The sequence below is a fragment of the Rattus rattus genome, chromosome 1 (genome assembly GCF_011064425.1).
Source record: "Rattus rattus isolate New Zealand chromosome 1, Rrattus_CSIRO_v1, whole genome shotgun sequence".
In the NCBI taxonomy this organism is placed as follows: domain Eukaryota; kingdom Metazoa; phylum Chordata; class Mammalia; order Rodentia; family Muridae; genus Rattus; species Rattus rattus.
The window spans coordinates 4620304-4642472 of NC_046154.1; the positions used below are offsets into that span (position 1 = coordinate 4620304).

General features: G+C 48.8%; 3 protein-coding genes across 3 annotated transcripts in view; all 3 read right to left on the reverse strand.

Annotated features, from left to right (window-relative positions):
- LOC116891772 (ubiquitin-conjugating enzyme E2 R2) overlaps positions 1 to 22169 on the reverse strand; it is a 618378-nt gene that overhangs the window by 248806 nt on the left and 347403 nt on the right. The gene's annotated exons all lie outside the window — the stretch shown is intronic.
- Tnfrsf18 (TNF receptor superfamily member 18) lies at positions 5040 to 7663 on the reverse strand. Its single transcript, XM_032892937.1, has 5 exons — positions 7456 to 7663; positions 6536 to 6658; positions 5924 to 6011; positions 5548 to 5750; positions 5040 to 5481 (listed from the first exon to the last, which is right to left on the reverse strand). The coding sequence occupies exons 1-5, from the start codon at positions 7658 to 7660 to the stop codon at positions 5357 to 5359; spliced, it is 744 nt and encodes a 247-aa protein (XP_032748828.1). The 5' UTR covers positions 7661 to 7663; the 3' UTR covers positions 5040 to 5356.
- Positions 17519 to 20475, reverse strand: Tnfrsf4 (TNF receptor superfamily member 4). The gene is made up of 7 exons (XM_032893197.1): positions 20168 to 20475; positions 19822 to 19944; positions 19206 to 19313; positions 18747 to 18813; positions 18066 to 18265; positions 17866 to 17985; positions 17519 to 17773 (listed from the first exon to the last, which is right to left on the reverse strand). Exons 1-7 carry the CDS (start codon positions 20295 to 20297, stop codon positions 17703 to 17705), a joined length of 819 nt encoding a protein of 272 aa, XP_032749088.1. The 5' UTR covers positions 20298 to 20475; the 3' UTR covers positions 17519 to 17702.

Here is a 22169-nt window from a genome sequence, read left to right on the forward strand (position 1 = left end):
TGTTGGAGGAGGTGTGTCACTGTGGGTTTGGGCCTTAAGACCTTCATCTTAGCTGCCTGGAAGTCAGTGTTCCGCTAGCAGCCTTCAGATGAAGATGTAGAACTCTCAGCTCCTCCTGCACCATGCCTGCCTGGATGCTGCCATGTTCCTGCTTTGATAGTGGACTGAACCTCTGAACCTGTAAGCCAGCCCCAATTATATGTCCTTGTAAGACTTGCCTTGGTCATGGTGTCTGTTCACAGCAGTAAAACCCTAAGAAGTTGGTACTGGTCGTGGGATATTGCTGTGATAGGCCTGGTCATGCTTTTGTTTGGAAGAACATGGATTTTTGGGACTTTGCATTTGGAAAGCAGTGGAATGCTTTAAGTGGGGCTTAATGGGTTATCTTAGTAGGAATGCAGATGACTTGAGTGATTTGAATTGTACAGGACTGGCCCAAGAGTTTCAGTGGAGAATTTCAATATGTGGCCTAGAGACAGTTTTCGTGCTATTTTGTTGAAGAATGTGGCTACTTTTTGCCCTTGTCTGAAGACTCTGCTAAGGCTAAGGTGAAGAGACTTAGGTTGACAAAGGAAGTCTCAGAAATGCCCATCATATTAGGTCCAGGCATGGTAATACAAACCTTTAATCCCAGGAGGCAAAGACAAGATCTCTGAGTTCAAGGCCAGCCTAAAACAGAACAAGCTGTAGGTAAAGAAAAACTTAACTCCAGGCTTGGTGGACCACACTTTTAATTCCAGTGCTTAGGAGACAGGCAAGCAGATGTCTAGAATTCAAAGTCAATCTACAGAGCAAGTTCCAGGACAGCCAAGCTTACCCAGTGAAGGAGCTGGAAAACAGAAAGTGATAATGTAATAGAACAAGGGGGCCATGTTCCAGCCCCAGTAAGCAGCAGAACTTGACAGCTTTGGCCACGTGGCTCTGGCCTTAGAGTCCAGAATAAAAGGGACGACTGGGACAACTGATAGCTGGTTAACTGGAGCTAAGAAATTGGTGGTGATTAAGACCAGGCAAAATCTTCTGGGAGGTGTTTTCTGAGAGCACAGAGAAGCTGTGTTCCAGAGATAACCAAGGTTGTGCCTCATGCTACAGCTGTACTTGGCAATGTGTAGGAGTCACCCAGGTGGTACTGGTTTTGAAGGCATGAAGGGGGTCATAAAGGTCGTCCTAGCTGCTTAGAAGTCAGTATTCTGCTAGTAGCCTTCAGATGAAGATCTAGAACTCTCAACTCTTCCTGCACCATGCCTTCCTTAATGCTGTCATGTTCCCTCCTTTTTTTTTCCTCCATCTTTAATAAATTGGGTATTTCTTATTTACATTACAATTGTTATTCCCTTTCCCAGTTTCCGGGCCAACATCCCCCTAACCCCTCCCCCTCCCCTTCTATATGGATGTTCCCTCCTTCCCATCCTCCCATTACTGCCCTCCCCCCAAGAATCCAGTTCACTGGGGGTTCAGTCTTTGCAGGACCAAGGGCTTCCCCTTCCACTGGTGCCCTTACTAGGCTATTCATTGCTACCTATGCAGTTGGAGCCCAGGGTCAGTCCATGTGTAGTCTTTGGGTAGTGGCTCAGTCCCTGGAAGCTCTGGTTGGTTGGCATTGTTGTTCATATGGGGTCTCAAGCCCCTTCCCTCCTTGTTGATAATGAACTGAACCTTTGAACCTGTAAGCTGCCCCCAATCAAACGTTCTTGGTCATGGTGTCTGTTCACAGCAGTAAAACCCTAAGACAAGCTGCTTCCCACAGAGGCTAGTGGCTGCCTAAGGGATAGTGTCTGGGATGTGAGCCCCGCCCAGTACAGGGAAGATTTAGAGGTTGTAGTTATTACCGGTCAGTGGGAGCAGACCTCAGCAGCTAAGGACAGTCATTACCCACCTCCCCTCAAAGTCCCTAAACAGCTATCAGGAGCCTGGGGCTGGGGGAGGGGTTGCTGAGTTGTAAAAAGGAACCGGCCTCTCACTTCCCATAATACAGGTCTTTGTCAGGCTGTGGCATGTTCCACACTGAGTGAAGGATGAGAGGTGAGAGGGTGGATGCTGGGTAGGAGCCACTAGCTGTGGCCGGAAGCATTTCTGGGAACTGAGATGGCCTCTGGGCCTTTATCTGAGACTGAACAAAACTTACAAAATCAAGGCGAAGGGTGTGTGTGTGTGTGTGTATGTGTGTGTGTGTGTGTGTACGTGTGTGTAGACACGCGCACACGCACATGCGTTGTGGTTTTCCGGAAGAACCGGAGAGCTACTGTGGGGTAGGGGTTTCTGGGAATTGCTGCAAGGCTTCCCTCCTGCTAGTCCACGCCAGGCAGAGCTACAACTGTAGTCGTTTGGGTTCTCATGATAACTATGTTAGATAAAAACCTGCTTGCAGTAGTGTGTCATTTCCCCCCCTCCCCTCCCCGCCACACTTAGGACTGAAGGATGTCCCCAGTTGGTTTTTGACTGGTCAATAAAGTTCCCGGCCGCCAATGACTGGGCAGGAAGACAGAGGCGGGATTTTTAGGATTCCTGGAAAGGGAGTGAGGGAGGAGGAAGAGGGGACTTGACCATGAACAGAGGGTAGGAAACACACTAAGCTAGAAACAGCTGACATGTAGATACTGGGGGGGGTGGGGAGTGGCCCCAGGCGGTCTGCCCAGCAGGGTTTAGGGCAGCAAAGACAAAATGTAGATTTAGTAAGTATTAACTCATGAATATCGGAGGGAAGTGGCCTTATGGACTTAGGGAGTGGCCCAGCTATTGACCTGCTTAGGGCACATTAAAAATAAGGCTGCATGTGTGTCTTTCTTTCTGGAATCCAGGGCATTTTAGTGGGAAGCGTGAGAGGCCCATCTGGGAGTTTAGAGAGGATTAACAATCTACCGATATGCTACACCTAGCTGTGGTTGCCAGATTATGCAGGTGGGCAAATACTTCAGAAGGCAGGTTCTGAAGTGGTCTCTGCTGGGATGGTAAGAGACCTCTGCAGTAGAATATTTTATCAGGTCCTCTTCCCCACATGCTAGCACCTCTGGGTTTCACACTCACCTGCTTGCAGTCATGGGCACTGTCCCTCAACTACAAGCCCTCAGTCTCCACCTTTGGGAACTGAGAAGGCCCTGCACAGCTCACAGTTCTCAGTGGAAATCCCCAGATCTAACTTACAGGCAGACACTGCTCATCTCATGAGCATGACCCTGAGGTGGACGTGAGTAGAATGGGGGTTGCTGGCTTCAAGGTAAGGATTCAGCAAAGACTACAGCACCCCTCGCCCCACCCTGCACAATCTCTTACGATCTCATCACACCCATCAGCCACCCACAGGAGGAGTTTCCAGCAGAGACAGCCTGTGGGTATTTGCACACACGTCATCTGTTTGGGGATGTCCCACCTGTGGCAGTTCCAGTGTAACTCAACTGCCTATGGCTCAGAACCTAGAGGTACGTAATGGGCAAGTTGGGAGATGCCCCCAGACCCTGCCTCCCTTCCCAGGCTGTCTCTAGCCTTGCCTCTTGTACATGACTCCTCACCCACCCAGTAGGGTGCAGAAGAGGCAGCTCCTGGCAGTGAGGGTGCTGGTACATCTCTAAGGAACTTCATGTGGCCCTAACTTCTTTGCGTTCTGATCCCAATGTCCTCCACCTTCTCCTCCGGTCTCTCCCAGGAGCCTGTGTATGAATGGGGCTGTTAGCATCAGAGGTTGTAGATCCAATGCCCTTTTACACCTGCTGTGAGATAAGACAGGAGAGTTAGACTGGGGGATGGGCTGAGTAAGGGTCCAGGTGTGCAGATGCCTCAGGTGTGCTGCTGAGACCCCTGCCCTCTGGCCTTCCACTCCCTGGACATCCATGCCAAGATGACCTTACTGATTTTTTTTCCCCTTTGAGATAGGTCTCACTATGTAGATATTGCTGTCCTGGAACTTACTATGTAGACCAGTGTGGCCTCAAACTCCAAAGATCCTCCTGCCTCTGCCTCCCAAGTGCTGGGATTAAAGGCGTGCACCACTATGCTGGCTCTCATTGAACCCTCCTATGAGCAGCCCCAACAACTGCCATGAAGTGGGAAAGATGCTTTGCTGGAAATGCCTCATAGTCAAACCCATTCACTTCAGGGAATTTGCCTCGTGCCAAAAGTTGCTCAGAATGGAAACTGGCAAAAGCCTAAGTTTAAAGCAGTTAGGCCAGGGCCAATGTCCTAAAATGCCATCAAAACCCAGTCTCCACAGGCATCCCAAAGGGCTGTAGCCCAACACACGGCTGCCTACTGTGGACCAAACAGAAGTGAGAGGGACGATTTGAACAAAAAGCCAAGAGAGACAGGAGAGCTGGTTCAGCAGTAAGAGCACCCGTTCCTCTCCCATAGGACCTGGGTTCAGTTCCCAGCACCCACACGGTGGCTCACAACTTTCCATAACTCCTGCTCCGGAAGTTACCCATGATGTGCAGAAACCTACAAAGGCCAAATAAATACACATAAATTTTAAAAAAGAGAAGCGAAGTAGTCAGGTATTCAGTAAATAGACTGTCACTTCCCTAAAGCCACCTTAGCCTGATGGTCCCTATTGAAGGTTTGTGTCCAAGGTTAACCTTGACTTCTGACACCATTACCACCAAGAAGGAGCTCTGAGGACAAGCCTCAGATTCTTCCTCCCATTAAAATTATTAGGGGTTGGGGATTTAGCTCAGTGGTAGAGCGCTTGCCTAGCAAGCGCAAGGCCCTGGGTTCGGTCCCCAGCTCCGAAAAAAAGAAAAAAGAAAAAGAAAAGAAGAAGAAGAAAAAAATTATTAAAGTTTTTGCTACATTTATTTGCATATGTGTACATGCGCGTGTGTGCGTTTGTGTGTGTGTAGGCATGTCGGAAGTCAGAGGACAACTTGTTGGCATTAACAGAATTTCCTACCGTGGTTCCCAGAGAACAAACTCAGTTCATCAGGCTTGGAGGCAGGAGCCTTTGCCTGCCAAGACATTTCACTAGACTGCCCTCTTTGTTTCATACTCTGGAAATGACCATGGGCGTAGGATGACAACGGTATCCCCAAATGCAGCCCTGGGCTCCTTGCTTTCCTCTGTCCTTAGGACACAGCCACTCAGGTTACTAGACAAGTATTTATTGAAAACCACTTGTATAAGATCTTGTGCTAAACTTGGTGCTCTTGGAGGGCCCAAAGACCCTGATCCACAGAGCTGGCAAATGAGAAAGGCAGCCACAGGGCTCAGTTGTAACTCACCACTACCATCTCATACCCACTTCCGCCATTGTCCAGGGGAGTGAGGCCAGGCCCAGGGAAGGACGCAGAGCATAGCCCCTGCTCTCACCAAGGGTATGTCTGGGCAAGTCTTGTAGAGTCCGATTTGGGGCACAGAGGAAGAACAGGCCTCATGGCCACCGGTCCCCCAGACGACACTTTTCTTCCATCTGCTCCCCACGTTCCTCCTCAGGAAACTGGAAGCTGCAAGCATCCTCAGCTGGTGGTGACTGCACCTCCAGGAGCGGCTGGGTCTCTACGGTAAACTATGGTAAGTGAGGTTGCTCTGACACATTTTCCCCTTCCCTGGGACACAACTGACCTCGGGGACACGTGTGTTGCCTCCTCAGCTGCCATATGTGTAGGCCGAGCTGGACTGTGGTTAAGAAGAGAATGCATGCAGCCATGACCAGGAAGATGACAGTCATATGGCCATATTGCTCAGTGGGCAGTGGCTCCGGGATGCACACAGCATTGTGGGTCTTGTTCCCGGGGAACACGGTGAGAAATCCAAACTGAGAACAGCTGGGACACAGACACAGACACTGTCAGGATCGGTTACCAAAGCAGCCACAGTAGGAGGATGGCTGTCCTCTGAACCATCTGGGAGATGAATTGGGGTTCTTTGGTGGTCACTACAAAGGCGGGATAGGAGAGGCTCGCTCAGAATGGACCTAGGCTACTCATCCAGGACTTACTTGGTCCAAAGTCTGCAGTGACCCTCACGACCTGCAGAGAAGGTACCCATGGCACAGTCAACGCACTGGAAGCCAAACTTAATATTCCCTGTGGATAGACAGACTATGAGGTCCACTGAAGTTAATGAGGAAGGAGTCAGGCTAGGGTCTGTCTATTCACCAGGTCTAATGTCTACAGGACTAAGACCTGAATAAGCAGTATCATGTATACTTATACCAGAACTGGCATGATAACGTTGGTTTCTGTGAAGATGGACAGGACTGGGGGTAAGACCTAGTCATAGAATTACAGTCTGAGAGCAGACCAGCACCTGGGCAATTCCCCACAGCCTCTCACAAAGCCTGAGGAGACTTCAGCACCCTCGTTACGGTGGAGAATTCCAGGCTAATAAGGGTTCGGATACCCTGAGACCACTTGACCCACCTATCCCTTCTAGAATCTAGGATGTAGGTCTTTGCCTACCCAGAAGATGTGCCCATGAGAGCTATATCTGCAAACATTCTTACATGCCTACACATGCTCACTGGGTATCTTTATCAGCTTGGCCCTAGGTCCAACTCATGATTAGCTTCTGGTTGTCTGCGGCTTTCATCAGTCTCTCAGGAACCTACCTTGAGACTCCACCCTCTGGCCTGGTTGGCAGGGGTAGTGTTTGCAGGTCTTGCACTGAGGGTCTTCGCAGTGGTACTCAGGCTTGACACATATGCACCTTCCTTTTGGACAGTCCTCCTTGTCTGGGTAAGAATAAGAACCTCAGCCACTAGACAGACAGAGCCCCTTCTCTCCAGAGCTCCTGCTGGTTCTTCAAGTATTTAGGGTGCTGTGTCTCCATTCTCAATCAACACCCATGCAAGATCCTTGGCTTTGTCTAGCTCAGTGTTCCATTTCAGATGGCTGACAGCTAGTATACATCCCCCCACTGCTCTAAAGTTGTGGTTTCATAAGTTCCATTAGATGTGGGAGTTGCCTGGGGTTTCCTGTGGGCCCTGGACCCATGCTGCCCCATTCTCACCCTGCATTGCCCCTCAAGGCACTAGAGTACCTCATCATCTGCCTTGACTGCTGTCCACATCTTTATCACAGAGACATGGGGTGTCAGAGCTGCCCCCTTCTATACCAGAGGTGTAGCACGGTGAAATGTGTTTGCTGAGATATTTTTCTTTGGTCCACAGACTGCCCTACACCTACAATTGTAAGTCACAGTCAGTGGACAGACCAGAGGAGACTGTTGAGACTCCAACCCAGACAAAGAGTAGCTTCAGTGATGGCTAAGGTTTGATCCACCCAACAGGTCCTGGTATGGTCTTCTTTCATTTTGGACCCTAGATCCCTCTTGAGGGAGAAGTCTCCAGCCTCTGTTGCCTCAGCTCCTACATTTCTGATATTGGACAACCTAGGATAGTTGTCCCTCTAGCTCCTCAGAGCTCCGGACTCAAGGTCCTAGACTCACATGTGCCCTGTACCCACCTCCTTGTATGAGTGCAGGGAAGGGCGCTGCTGTAAATCCTGACTCCCACTCTCCTTGCCTTACCTGGACCACACAGGCTGCAGCAGCGTGTGTTCGTGCCAGTTCCATTCCGGACCCTGCCAGGACCGCAGCTAGGCTCCTCAGCAATGCTCTGCTGACCTAGGTCCAGCACACAGATCAGCGAGACTCCATACAGCATGGCCCATGCTCCCATAGTGCTTCTCCCGAGTCTTCTGTTGGCTGGTTTTAGGAGTTCCCGCTCCAACATGTTTTGCCTCTGTCTCTGCCTCTGTCCCCACCCCTCAGATTGGGCTCCAGGCCAGCTCCACCTCCAGTTTCCGGCAGACATCTGTGGTGCTTGTAAAGACCTTCTGTAAAGTGTAGAGCATAGCTATCACCTTTCTGGACATCTCCTAAACCCCTACAAGCCTCTTCCAACTCCAGCATACCTACCCTGGCTAGGCTACAGAGGAAAAGGACGCCCATTCACACATGCCACTGCTGCCACCTGTGGGCACCCCTTATTGTTGTATAAAACTCCCTCCACCCCTTTCCTCTTCAACCCCAGGAAGTTCCTCTAAGCCTGGGGAACTAGGAGACCCAGGGAGAGGAGTCCAGAGCATACATCATGCCTTTCTGAGAGAGTCATCATAAACTGGGCATCCCTAGCGGGCACATGAAGCCATGGGCAGGATGGCCGGCCCAGATCCAGCCCTAGCAGTTCCAGCTTGGATCTCTTGGCTCTCTCTGAAGCCACTTCTGTTCACCTCCTCACACAATTTCAGACAAGAAAGGAGTCCCTGATACAGCCCTTCAGGACTCTACCTCATGGTGAGTCTCATTTTCTGAAGGGACTCTGGCCATCATGGATCTGGCAGGCCTTGCCCTTCTCTTCCATTCCCTCTGCCCTGCCTGGCTAAACACAGATTACATCCCTAAACTCAGGGTTATTTGGCTATTTCCTCCTCCTGAGGCTGGTTACCAAGGTGCAGTTATCAAAATACTGAAGTCCAGCAATCAAAGCCCCCTTTGGTTCACCTAATTAACACAGCCAATTAGAATATACCACTGCATCCTAATCCATTCTAACACAGACCTCCCCTTTTTCTCTTCCTAAAAATTACTGGCGTAGGTTATTTTTGCTGCTCTTTCTGTGCCTGAGTCAGAGAGCAACCACTTTAACGTTTCTTCCCTGCTTAATAAAGGATCTCTCTGTGAAATCAGGTGTTTGTTTGTGGGTTGGTTTTTTTTTGTTGTTGTTGTTGATTTTGCCTAATCTGGGGTCTGAAAGAGAACCTCTGCTGTGTTGGGGGTCTCCTAACAGTTTCTTCGTGTGGCCACTGACAGGTTCTGGAACCCTGCCTCTATCAGGAAGCCTCTCTGTTATACTGAGCCTTACTTCCCACATCTTCCAGCTGAAGCACAGGGAAACATGGTGAAGATTTTTGGGAGGCCTGGGAGTGAGTTTGGGCATCTCAGGATGTAACAATGGTGTAACTTTAATTTTCTCAAACCTTACTTTTAATGATGGTTCTTACATGCTTTAACTTCCCTTGTAGCCCACCACCCACCAGAGGTGGTGGAAGAGAAAGGATATGAGGGAAGTGGACCTGTTTAGAAAGGTTCTTTGGAGCAACTCCCATCTGTGTTGTTTGGAAATCAGCAGCAGTTCAGTTCACAGGTTAGCAGGTGGCAGCAGCTAGATCCACTTGCAAACACGTCACAAATACACCAGCAGTCCAGTTCAGTAGAGTCGGGTTAGCAACAGCAGTGACATGACCTAGCAGAAACAGCCAGGACTGGGCTTGAGTCAGCAGGAAGGACCCAGAGGGACAAATTGTCTGCTGTGCTCCTCTCAGGGAAGCAAAGATCAGTGAAGACTTGAGACCCAGAGCACTGCACGGTTGGCTGTACCAGCAAGCCAAGCTCTCTCTCCATCACTCCGTGGAGTCCTAGTTAAACTCCCTCCAAATATCATGTGTCCTCCACTGGCTTTGCTCCAGCACATGTCTTGCATCCAATCAGCCCAAGTCCACAGAGTCCTGACAAACGCAGCTCAACTACGAAATGTAGGGCAGACCAACACGTGTGTGTCGTTAGCAAAGAAGCCTTCATCACATGTCCTTTCACACGCTTGCTTTAGCAGAACATCCTCTGTCCTGTGTCTGCTTCATCGAAAAGTTCCTTCACGAGTCTGCCTTAGATTTTCACACCTGTGTACACTTTAACAAAACATTCCTTCAACATGTTTGCCCCAGCAAAAGACCATCCAACCGAGTTCCAGAAGAACCCTTAAGTTTCCACTTCGCTGTAGTTGTATCCACAGGTGGGAGGACTGAGGCTGAATATGGGCATAGCAGGGTACAACCATAGTTGTATCCACAGGTGGGATGGTTAGGATATGGACCACTGTGATTAGGATAGACCCAGGAAACCTGGTCTGACACCCTTTGAAGCTGCAGTTGGAAGAGGCTGAGGAAGTAGGAAAGTCAGAAGTTGCCAGCTCACTGTGTGACTCCTTTTGTTCTCTGGTGTCAGGTGTGTAAGCCTCGTGAGGGGCAGCCCTGGTCTCTGCAGGGTAGGGAGGGCAGCTCTGGGTACTCTGCTCAAGGCTGGCCTTGAACTAAGAAACACACCTGCTTCCGCCTCCTGATATTAAATCCAACAGCCTTCTGCTGTAATTAAAAGTGTGCATCACTATGTTCAGTTCCAAATATGGAGTGCTTTGTGAGTTCCAGCACAGCCGAAGTTATGGAGAGAGACCCCGTCTCAAACAAACAAACAAACAAACAAACAAACAAACACCTAAGAGGTCAGCCAGGACCAAGCCTTCATAGTATCACCCCCAACCCTAGAGAGTGATGGTATCTCCTTCCAACCATGATATCCTCCCATTGGAGGTCCCTGCTCTCTAGACAAGACATGCAGTGTACTTTGGAGGTGTCCTGTTGGAATTTTGGCATTGCTGTTGTGTTCTAGCTCAGCCATGGGCAGCCTCCTGAGTTACCTGCAAGGTGATTCAGATTCTGAAGGGCAGGCTGCTAATCAGCTCCACAGAGGTTCCTTCCAGGAGATACAGTGCTCCTGTGCTAACCACACGAGGACCACAGAGATCAAAAGATACAGGTCCTGTACCTGGGGAGATGTTCTCAAGCTGATGACATCAGTAAATGTCAGCACCTATGTCAGACTTCCTGTCCCGCCCACTTCTAGGTACCTACTGCCAGGGACGACTACTAAGAATAAGCAGCTTCCAGAACTGGGTGGTGGGCAGAGTGATGTTTATCTGCTCACTCACTGTTGTTATCTCCTTCATTTTACGAGCAGCTCCTGTACTTCCATGGGGTTTGTTTCACAGGACTCAGTGAATATGTTCCAAACGGCAGAGGGTCCTGGCAGTTTGACCCTGTGGGGAATTCCCAGACTGACATGGGGCCTCAGTAAAGGGAGTTTTTGAGATAAGGTTGGGGTATAGAGAATGTACTTTGGGACAGCACCAGAATGAAAAGGAAGTAAACCCATTGTCTATACAGGCATAGACATGGTGTTCCCAGCAGCTCAAAAATGGTGCAGTGCTCAGTAAGGAGGAGGCATAGGGATGACCTGCCTAGCGTGGGGATGAAACCTCTTTCCTATAATTCCTAACCTTCCAACCCTCCCCAGCTTCCTGTTGGCTTCTGTAGGCACGGACTTCTCTATGGTCTGGGGGGTTGCTGACTGGTTTATTACTCCACCCCGAGGCTTACCGTGTGGTTGTACACAGGCACCCAGTGAAGGGCATTTGGTAGTTCAGTGGGTGTTTCCTTTGGTCGAGGGGCTGCTGAATGTTGTCAGAGAATATGGAGAAAGAGGTGGGAGAAGAACCAGCTGCCCCGTATGGGTCACGGGGATTTGGGCTACAAGTAATGGGTTGTCACAGCATGTAGAAGTGGTGGCTTAATCCTGGAAGAGTGACAAAATGTTGCTGTCATGCCAGGCCAGTGGCTTCGGGGTGGCAAGAGGCAGGAAGCAGCCACATTTACAACTCCTTATGCTTCCTCTGCCTCCTCAAAGCACAGCTGACACAGCACAGCACTCCCCCCACCCCCAGTGCAGGAAGTCTAGTGACTTTTTTAGTTTTTTTAGTGTTTGTTTTGAGACAGGGTCTCACTATGTAGTCCTGGCCAACCTGGAACTCACTATGTGGATCAAGCTGGTCTCCAACTCACAGAGATCCAACTGCCTCTGTCTTCCCAGTGTTGGGATTAAACGTATGTGCTTCCGCATTTGGCCATATGTGACTATTTTAAAGAATTGTTGACTTTATGTGCACTGGTGTTGGCTTCTTTGCAGCTGGAGTTACAAACAGTGGTGAGCTGAGAATTGAACCAGGGTCCTCTGGAAGGGCAACAAGTGCTCTTAATTGCTGACTCATCTCTCCAGCCCTGCATCTGGTAGACTCTTAACAAGCACCACACGACACCAATCTTTGCCCTCTTGGCTTCTGGTTTCACAAGATTAGGCATAACTGTTGTTGTGAATTGGTTTTAGTGCTATTTGTGTTAAGTCCCACAGGAACCTGCACATCTATGCTGAGGGTCCCTGCCCCCAGTTGTCTTTGATTAAGAAGTAAAGTTACCAGAGGCCAATGGCTGGGCAGAGAGACAGAGATAGGACTTTTAGGATTCCGTAGCAAGAAACGCAGAGGAAAGAAAAAGAAGGGATTCGGCCATGATAAAGGTGTAGGAGATGGACCACAATGGGAAGGAACAGGAGGGCGAGGTGGCCAAGATGAAAGCAGCCCTAGGAGGGTCCAGGGCAACAAAGGTAAAATACAGATTTAATAAGCATTAACTCAGAAATGGGAGGGGAGTGTGTTAGCCATGTGGAGGGTCAGGAGTGGCCCAGTCACTGACGTAGTTAAGGCATATTAAAATACAAAGGGTGTGTGTGTGTGTGTGTGTGTGTGTGTGTGTGTGTGTGTGTGTGTGTGTGTGATTAATGAATCTAAAACATTTGGGCAGGTATAGAGCAGGTGTGTTCCCACCAGGAACACAGAGCAGAACACAATTTACTGCTACAAACTAACTTTAATTTTTTCAAATCCTATTTTTGATGATGGTTCTTAAACATCTTAACTGCCCTTGTTAAGCCCACCACCCACCAGAGGTAGTAGAAAAGAAAGGATTTGGGGGTAGTGGACCTGTTTTGAAAGGTTCTTTGGAGCAACTCCTGTCTGTTGTCTGGAAATGAGCAGTTCAGTTCACAGGTCAGCAACAGCAGCCTGAGCCACTCCCAAACACTTCACACAGGTACCAGCAGTCCAGTCTGGTAGAGTCGGGATAGCAAACAGGAATCCGCAGCAGTGGCCGACCGAGCAGAGACAGCCAGGCCTCAGCTTTGGCATGAGTCAGCAGGAGGGACCGAGAGGGATTCCAGCAGCAGTTCTCAGCTGTGTCTCAGTGAAGCAAAGATAAGCAAAAATTCAAGATCGACAATCTCGAAACTAGCGGTGCCAGCAGGCTAAGCTCAGCTTCAGTCAGTGTCCATTGATTCTATTTATACTCCCTCCAAACAGCTCGTGTCCTCCACAGGTCTTGCCTCAGCACATGCGTCTGTCTCAGCTGACATCACTCTATCACTCTGCCAATCAACCTGAGTTCACAGAAGTGGCAAGAACCTGCAGCAGCCACCAGAAGGTTTTTGGTGCGTTTCTCTCTATGGGTCCCAACAAATGGAGCTCAGCTACGCAGTGTAAAGCTGACCAATGCATGCCTGTTGTTAGAGAAGAATCCATCACGTGTCCTTTCACTGTGTCTGCTTCAGCTAAACATTCCTTCCTGAGTCTGCCTTAGCCTCTTACAAACGTTCCTTCACGTGTTTGCCCCAGAAAAACACCATACAATTGACTTTCCAAAGAATCCTTAAGTTTCTACTTCACATAGTCACTTGGCTATCTCCACAAGCAGCTTGGCACCTCCTGCTTTTAACTCATTGCGCTTCAGAGCACCTACATCTCCTGGGCAACAGTGCCATTCCCAGATGCTGCTCCTAGAACCCCTTTTCAGTAGAGGGAGCAGTGACATCTGGGTTCTTAGGTCTATTTTACATAAACTATCTGTGTTCTTGTCAAAGAACATTTGTTTCTAGGGAATAAATGATCTCAGGACAGATGAGAACAGCCTTCAGTTTACCAACACAGCTGGCTGATTGACTGCTACATGGAACCATGGCCAGAGATTCAATTTCCAGAGATTCCCAAGGTAGTACCTAGTCAGTCCCCAAGGACTGTAGCTGATCTTTGCTATATTGTGGGTTATTCTTTTTCCTAACCTTTATCCCCCCAGTTTCACTCCTTATTATTAAGAGAGAAGGGATGGTGAGAGAGATCTCTGAATCTAATTTCTTTCTCTTGTTTCTTCTTTGAGCACCACTACTCACCACTACTAACTACCAACTCCCTGAACAACCAACAACCACTAACCCTGCCTCTCAGGGCTCTAGCATTTATACACCCTCTGAAAAGTTCCCAGGATTCCAAATGTCATATAATCGCAGAAACTATCTATAGCTGGTAAAACCAGGCCTCTGCTAGAGCACGTGGCAAATCACAGTCAGCTGCCTCTGAAGTTCAAAGCAGCCCCACATCCCTACATCTGGGATTAAAACAAAAACACGTTCTTTTATTTCTGTGCTTTTAAAAGAAACCAGAATTCCAGAATTCTCAAAACTGTTGTACATTTCCCCACTTCTGTTTTAAGCCGTTAATTGTGCTGTGTGTAGCAGGAAGTTATAAACAGAGACATTTTCAATGAGAAGAAGTGCTTTTTGAGTCTGTGGCCGAGGTTTTCAAGAGAACTCTCCTGTTCTTTCTACAGGAGCAGCTTTGCCCATGAGGTAGTCGCAGCTGAGCAATCCTATCACCTGCACAAAATTGCATTTTCCTCTTACATAGGCCATAATTTTAATTTCTCCTTTGAAATCTCATGTATAAATAATTCCTTGATGCATAATGAATCCTTGGGAAGACAGTCCGCTCCTTCCCAAGGCCATCCCTATTGTCCCTGAGGGAAAAGGACCATAAACAGGAGTTATTTCATAACATTGAGTTTTGAAGTTTACCTGTGGCCAAGGCTAGACCCTCACTGCCTATAGTGCATTAAATATGTAATATTTCGTTTCTTAGTCTGCATGTCACTCCTTGGCTGAAAAGGCTTGTATTTTTATGGCAGGGCCTCTAGCTAGAACCCAAAGCCCCAAAGTCTGTTTCCTGATGGTAATAAATTACCTTGACTATCTCTTTTGGACCGACACTCACTGGTCCAATGGCAACCCTTGCCACATTTCCTGCACGCTCCTGGAGGCCTAGGCCTTCTTTCTGGTTTATAGCTAGAAAAACCACTGCCTGTAGAGATGCCTTGTTCACAATTTTGATGCAAACAACCATATTTCCCACAGTTAAAGAACCAGGCATTTTGAGATCTGAGACCTTTAGCAGCTTGGTCAGTCTCTTTGCAAATGACCGTATTTACTACAATTGAGACACCAGCATAACCCACGTTTGTCATATCCCCTATCTGCTGGTCAATAGGCACTGTTCTCACCTTTAATGGTCTAATAACTCTTTTACGTTCAGTATTCACATTTTCAAAGGTTTCTAAAAACACCTGACTTGTGTTAGGGACTCATACAGCTTTGTTCACATCTGAGACTGAAACATCAGTGAAGGCTTCTCCAGATCCTTGTATAATCTTTGTAAATGAGGTAGATCCCCCCACCCAGGCTCAACTTTGTCCTACACTCTTAAAGCCGCTAGGTGACATTGTTCTATAATTCATCAAATTGAATCTGTTCTTGTACATCAGCATACCTACTGCCCTTCACCCAGTCACTGGTCTCTGACTATATCCTTTCCCATTGCTCTATTTCACTGTTCAAAATTCTCACTTCCTTCCCTCCACAAGGTTAACCATTGCAACTTCGGGCCAGCCTCTAGTCCAGCTGTTACCAATTCCTTCCGGTCTTGGGGCATGTTTCTATTTTGAGTAGTCCAGTTATTTCACACTAAGGTGACTGTATCCCAGATAAGACCACAGCTTCTTTCAAACACCTTAAATCTTCATTTCTATAGGACCATCCTATCTTGTCATAACCTTGCCCCACACCATTAGCAGGCATATGCTGTATGACTACTGGGAAAGCTGATGGTGACCTTGTAACCCTGGGCCACCCCTCCTTCCGCCCTGGCAGCTCAGTTGGTTCAAGATTAACCCTTTCTCTCTAAATGGGCTGTTTCATCAGACTGTCCTCCCACAGGCTTTTCTCTGACCTAACTGCCGGCCAGCACAGTTGCTTTCCCCTTTTTCTCCTGTGGGAAACTCCCACTCTCTTGCTCAGTCACTAGGACTGAACAACTGTGTTCTCTCTTTTCTGGTGCTCCTTGCTTCCCGTGTGCTTCCTTCTCTGCTCATGAACTCCCCAGTTGCATGGCCAACTCTGCAACCCTTTCTGTTTCCCCCATTTCAGCCATTTTCTTGTTTCTCAGGCCCCCTCCATTGCCACCTGAAAATTTTTCCAACTGCTCAGTCATTCTTCCAATTTTTTTAAAAATAGAATATATGAAGAATAAGAAAAAAATAGAAAATCCCCTCTGGAAGCAAAGCAGGGATTTCTCAGTGGTAGCAGCTACAATAAACTTTTGGCCGATATCTTAAAAAAACAAAAACAAAAACACAAAAACAACAACAAAAAAAACCCTATTCCTTTATCCCCCTCCATTTTCTTGCTGGCATTTGTTTAAACCCTTAACTTTCAAGCCCCATGTTTAGCCGCCACATCTCCCTTGTTGCTGGTGTTTTCTATTTTGTGGTTCTTTTTTTTTTTTTTTTTTGGTTCTTTTTTTTTGGAGCTGGGGATCGAACCCAGGGCCTTGCGCTTCCTAGGCAAATGCTCTACCTCTGAGCTAAATCCCCAACCCCTTGTGGGTTCTTCTTTTCCTACCCTTTATCCCCCAATTTCATTCTCTATCACTAGATAGAAAAGAAAGGATAGAGGGGAAGAGAGATAAGAGATCTCTGAATCCAACCACCCCCACCCCCAAGAAGGACCACCAACCCCACCTACCATTTATACCTTCTGAAAAGTTCCCAAAATTCCTAACATCACACAATCGCAGAAACCCTCTACAGCTGTCAAAACCATGCCTCTGCTAGAGCATGAGGCAAATCATAGTCAGTTACTTCGGACAGTCTGAAGCAGCCCCACATTCCTACACCTGGGCTTAAAATAAAAGCACGCTCTTATATTTCTGTGTGTGTGGTTTTGTTTTAAGGATTATTCGTTTGTTTTTTTAAGATTTAATTGTATGTATGTAAGTATACTGTCGCTGTCTTCAGGCACATCGGAAGAGGGCATCAGATCTCATTACAGATGGTTGTGAGCCACCATGTGGTTGCTGGGAATTGAACTCAGGACCTTTGGAAGGGCAGCCATCTTAACTGCTCAGCCATCTCTCCAGCCTGCCTCTCCCTCTCCCTCTCTCTGTGTTTAAAGAAACCAAAATTCCAGAATTCTCAAAACGGTTGCTATAAAGGACTATCCCACACTTCTTACCATTCATGTGGCTGGAGAGAAAGAACTCTGGCTAGCTGCCTGAGCCACAGGGGTAAAAAGAGGCACCATGTTTCACGAGCCTCTCTGATGACCAGGGTACTCAGGCTCTGCTTGCCAGAGACCTTTCCATTTGGCTAAGTTCTTAGGTCCTCTTAGAGCAGTGGTCCTTAACCTGTGTGTAGACACCTCATTGGCAAATCTCCATCTCAATAATAGTTGCATTGAATCATGAGAGCAGCAGAATTATTGTTATGAGGAGGCAAAGAAAGCAATGTTATGGTTGGGGGTCACCACAGCGTGGGACACTGTTAGAGGGTCCCAGTGTTAGGAAGGTTAAGAACCAAGACTGGACTGTTCATCAAGCTGCTAGCTGGCTCCTGGCTCCCCAGGTCCTTTTCCCTTGGCACTCAGGCCTCTGGATTCCATGCTCGTACGCAAACTGAAGTACATGTGACTAAGTGTAGGTCTCTGAGTGGACCTTCACTTTGGCCTAAAACCCTCCCCCACCAGAAGCGGATGCCACCTCAGCTCTAGGGCCAGTGACAGACTCACAGCTGCGAGCATGTTTATTAGGAGTGCCACCAGGCAGGGAGTATGCACAGCATACATGGGAGAGTGCACAGCCAGCCCAGCGCCTAGAACGGCGTGGAGGGCCCTGGCAGGCAGGCATCAGGATATGGGCTGTCTGTGCCCCATAAAATCCACTCCTGTGGTATTGCTCAGATCTTGGCTAGAGTAAAGTGTGTGTCGGTCTGTTCCTCCTGGATAGGGGTCCTGAAGCTGTTTCCCCCTAGGAGAAGCAAAGAAGGGAAAAGCAGTGAGGAGGTATGTCTCATCCCTCAAGGAAGTAAGCTTTACTAAGCCCAAAGTTACGGTACTCACAACAAGGTTTGGGAGTGTTAGGCGATCTCCAAGCCTTTCGGAGCAGGTACAAGGCTAGCAGAACAGTCAAGGGAGCCAGCAAGCCCAGGCCTAGGCCTAGGATAACAGCAAATGCAGGGCCTGTGAGGAGAAGCCAACTGAGTGAACTCACTCACCCTCAAATTCTCTCCCCTATCCTCCATTGGGCCGGTGTCCCTTACCCTCAGGAGTCACCAAGGTGGTGGGTGTAGAGGGCAACTGAGAAGTCCTGGGCCAGACTGTGGTGGACGGGACAGTGGTTGGCCTGAATGTAGTGCGCTGGGTCTCCCAGAGCAGTGTGGCCAGGAGGCTTCTGTCTTCACAGACTGTGTCCAAGCTGTTACTGGCTGGGTGGCGGATCTGCTTTCCAGATAAGGTACAACTGTGGGATGATGGTGTCCATTAGTTAGAGTAGTGGTGGAAGTTGCACTGGGCCATCTTCCATTCTGCCAAGACTTACGCCCACAAGACATGTACCTCTCTCTTCTTCTGTCTTTACTTTGTTTTCATCTCTGGCCTGCTCCTAGCTGGGGTCTGTACTTTTTTTTTTTTTTTTTTTTTTTTTTTTTTTTTTCGAGCTGGGGACCAACCCAGGGCCTTGCGCTTGCTAGGCAAGCACGGGTCTGTACTTTCAAACCCCCACCCTATACTTCTCTAGCCCTTTGGAGAAGAACCACAACATGAGTGAGAGCAAACATGCTCCTGGGCCTGGATAGGATTGCACATGCCCTACTCCATCTTCAGGGATCCCTTGCACAGTATCCATCAGTCATCTAGACACCACTTCTTAAATGCCCAAACCTTTCTGCTTCCATTCCCTCCATACCCCAAGTCCTAGTGCCCTAGCCAGCCACAATACTCACTTGGTCCAGGGCTTGCAGGCTTGGTTGCTGCCTGGAGAAAAGTGGCCAGGGGGACAGGGAACACAGTCTGCAGCAAAGATGTAAGTCAGCTTTGTGATGATATTAGGTGGGCCCTGGATGCTGAGGCTGGTGGATGTAGGGTCTGAAGGGAGGGTTAATGCTCATTCCCTGGTGCAAACAGATGCAAAGCTCGGCCTCTGCAAGTTCCTTCCTTCCCACGAGCCTCCCACTGGCACTGACCAGTAGGTTGGCCCTGAGTCCAAGTCTTGGCATGACCCATTGGAAGAGGGGCTTTCAGCAAAGACTAGTTAGAGATGCTGGGGAAGTGACAATGTATGAAGTGGGAACAAGGCTCACTTATACCATTATCATGGACCTTGACTCAAGGGGGCAGCACACATGGACCGCAAGGACAGCCACACGCCTGCCCGGTGTAGGGCCACCCTGAGGCTCGCTCACCAACTCCAAGCTTGTGGCTGCTCTCTTGCCGGGGCTGGGTGCCTGGTCTACACTGGCAGACAGTATCCTCAGTAGGTGTGCAGTTCTGCTTGAGTTCACTTCCACTTCCTAGGGAAGATAAGAGACTGAGGCTCACCCAGCCCTGACCTATGGACGAGGGCAAAACGGACTCCTCAATGGCACAGGGGCAACGCTGGAGCTGAAGTAACTGCTAGCCTGGCTTCTGGCCTCTCCTCTAAGACCCTCTTCTTGGCCACCCTGTTCCTCCTGGTCATGTAGCCCTGGAGAAAGGAACGGAGCGGGCACAGCGTGGCTGTGACCTCTCTTTTCCATCCTCCCCCAACCTGTCTCTAGCCTATAACATCTGAGTCAGAATCCTCAGATAACCCCGCCACCTCCACACCTGGGCCTTACTCACTGGGACGGCCTGGGCAAGGCCACATGGACAACATGTGTTCCACCCCAGAGGAGATGCCCTAGCTATCAAGGTCCCCTTGGTGAACAGGCTTCATCATGGCCTGAGGTTAGCTTTGTAATCACATAGGAAATACGGGCACCCACTGTAGCTGCGCCCTTTCCGACTGGACAGTGAGGGTTAAGTGTAGGAGTAACTCACGGTGGTTGCACTGTGTACACTGCTTGCAGGTGTCGTAATTGACAGCCTCATTGTAGAAGCCAGGCTCACATGGATGACATACAGTGTCCCTGGTGTGATCACAGCGCCTCACCATACCATGGCCTGTAGTGGAGCCCAGAAAGTTACACAGGTCAGTTAAGGCCCAGGACTGTGGATACACAGCACTGTGGCTCTTCCACGACCAGCACTGTCTGTGACACTGTCACGTTTCTGACAACGATCTCTGACTTTTACCCCCACATCTTGTACCTGCGTCTCCATCACTGTGCCCCAAGAATCGCCCCTCCCCCACCCTGCCACTACATCCCAAAGCCAGGCTACTCACCTGGCTGGCACTCACGACAGCACTTGTGACCACTGGGGTAGGTATCTTTAACACAGTTGAGCTTCACTGTAACTCCAAGTGAGAGTCCCAGGAGCAGAAATGCTGTGGGCTGCTGAACCCACACATACATCCTTGTCTGTGCTCTGCCTTCACAGGAGTCTGGGGTTTTTCCTTGCAGGATGTGGCTATAAGAACTATGGAGGAGGGGCAAGAAGAGTAGGCGGACAGGCAAGAAGGTATGTGAACATGTTCCTGTGTATAGGGCACAGACGTGTGTAGTCACATAATAAGCTAAGAAGTGCCGTGGGCCACTGGGGCCTGTGTAGAGAGGTGCAGATGCCCAACATATGCATAGGAAGCACACAAAGAAGCACACACGTGCACACAGGCATTAAGAAAAAGATTTTATTTTTAATTGTTTCTTTTTTGAGGAGGGAGGGTATATTATGGTAAGTATAATGCCCAGGGAAGTCAGCAGAGCTGGCGTTATGGGCAGTTGTGAGCCATTACCATGAGTGCTAGAAACTGAACTTTGGTCCTCTATAAGGACACACGTTCCTACCACTGGGCTTGGCAGTAAATCTCTTTAATCCCAGTACTTAGGAGACAGAAGCAGACAGTGCTGCCTAATTTACATAGTTAAGTTTCAGGACAGCCAGATTATGTGAGACAGACTCTGTCTTAAAAACACCCAAAAGAACAGTACAAGCTTAACTACTTGGCCATCTCTCCAGTGTCAATGGATTTATTCTTCCTTTTGTGAGCTGCATGGTGTCGATACTGAGAACCTAATTTGGGTTCTGGCTAGTGGTGTTACTCAGTGAACCATCTTGATGACCTTGTACTCCCCATCCTCCTGCTCCCAAATGCTGCGATTTCAAGTGTGTGTCACTGAACTCAACATAGGTCTTCTTACATACAAACCACTGCACTGCAGGAGGAAATGAGTTAGCAGGGAGGCAGTGCCCTTACTACACATTTAAGCTGTGATACAACCTAATTATCAATTCCCAAACTAACTGGAAATTTACATGCTAGCTATGCATAGTGGTGCACACCTATAATCCCAGTTTTCAGGAGACAAAGATGTGACGGCTGCAAACTCCAGGCTAGCCTGGGGTATACAGGTGGAGAGTCTGTTAAAAAAAAAAAAAAAAAAAAAAAAGGTGCAGGGAATAGTTGTGCTACTGAATAAGATGCAGGACTGGGGCTGGAAATCCCCTACCTAAGATCACATGTGAGAACAGAAGTCCCTAGTCCTCTCATTGAAAACACCTAACCTGGAAGGTCAGGGTGGGCTAGGAAGTACATGGCAAAACCCAGAATGGGCCAAGTAGTTACAGAGGCTGCCTTCCCCATGCTTCTGAAGTACAGTGAGGCTCTGGAGAAGAATCCTCAGGGCATCATGGGCAACATTCTCTAGTCCTAGTGAGCAAGAAGGAAGACACGTGGTCTCTCCTGAGGACAGGTGGCTTGGAGGTACTTAGGGTTAGAACTCCGCCCTAAGGTGCCCCTTCCCCTCAGAACTCTGCTGTCCTTGGCTGTGACACCTGATCAGATGTTTAGCATCTGCACACAGGTGAGCGGAGGTACAGAGAAGGCTGGATGTGTCTCCCATTCCTAGGGACCCCTGCAGAGGATCTGTGCAGGACAGCAGGTCCCTGCTGCTGGAAGCTGTTTCCACCCAGGACCACATGAAAACTTCCAGTTAATAGTTTTCATGGGACTGGAAAGATCAGTAGCTGGCCTCACTGTATCCTCTGAGCTGGTGTCCCTAAGAACTGCAGGGAAGACAGCAGTTCGAGGCCCCCACACATCCCTTCAGTTCAAGATAAGAGACCTAAAGCAGCTCCCACACCCACAGGGTGCTGCCCCTTGAGTACCAGACTGGAAGTAATCAGAACCTCCGAAAGACCAGCTGCTACTATATAAGCTACCTGCCAGGTATCTAGCTGGCTTCTAAGGATACACTGCACCTTCACTGGAGACATGGTCCTGGATG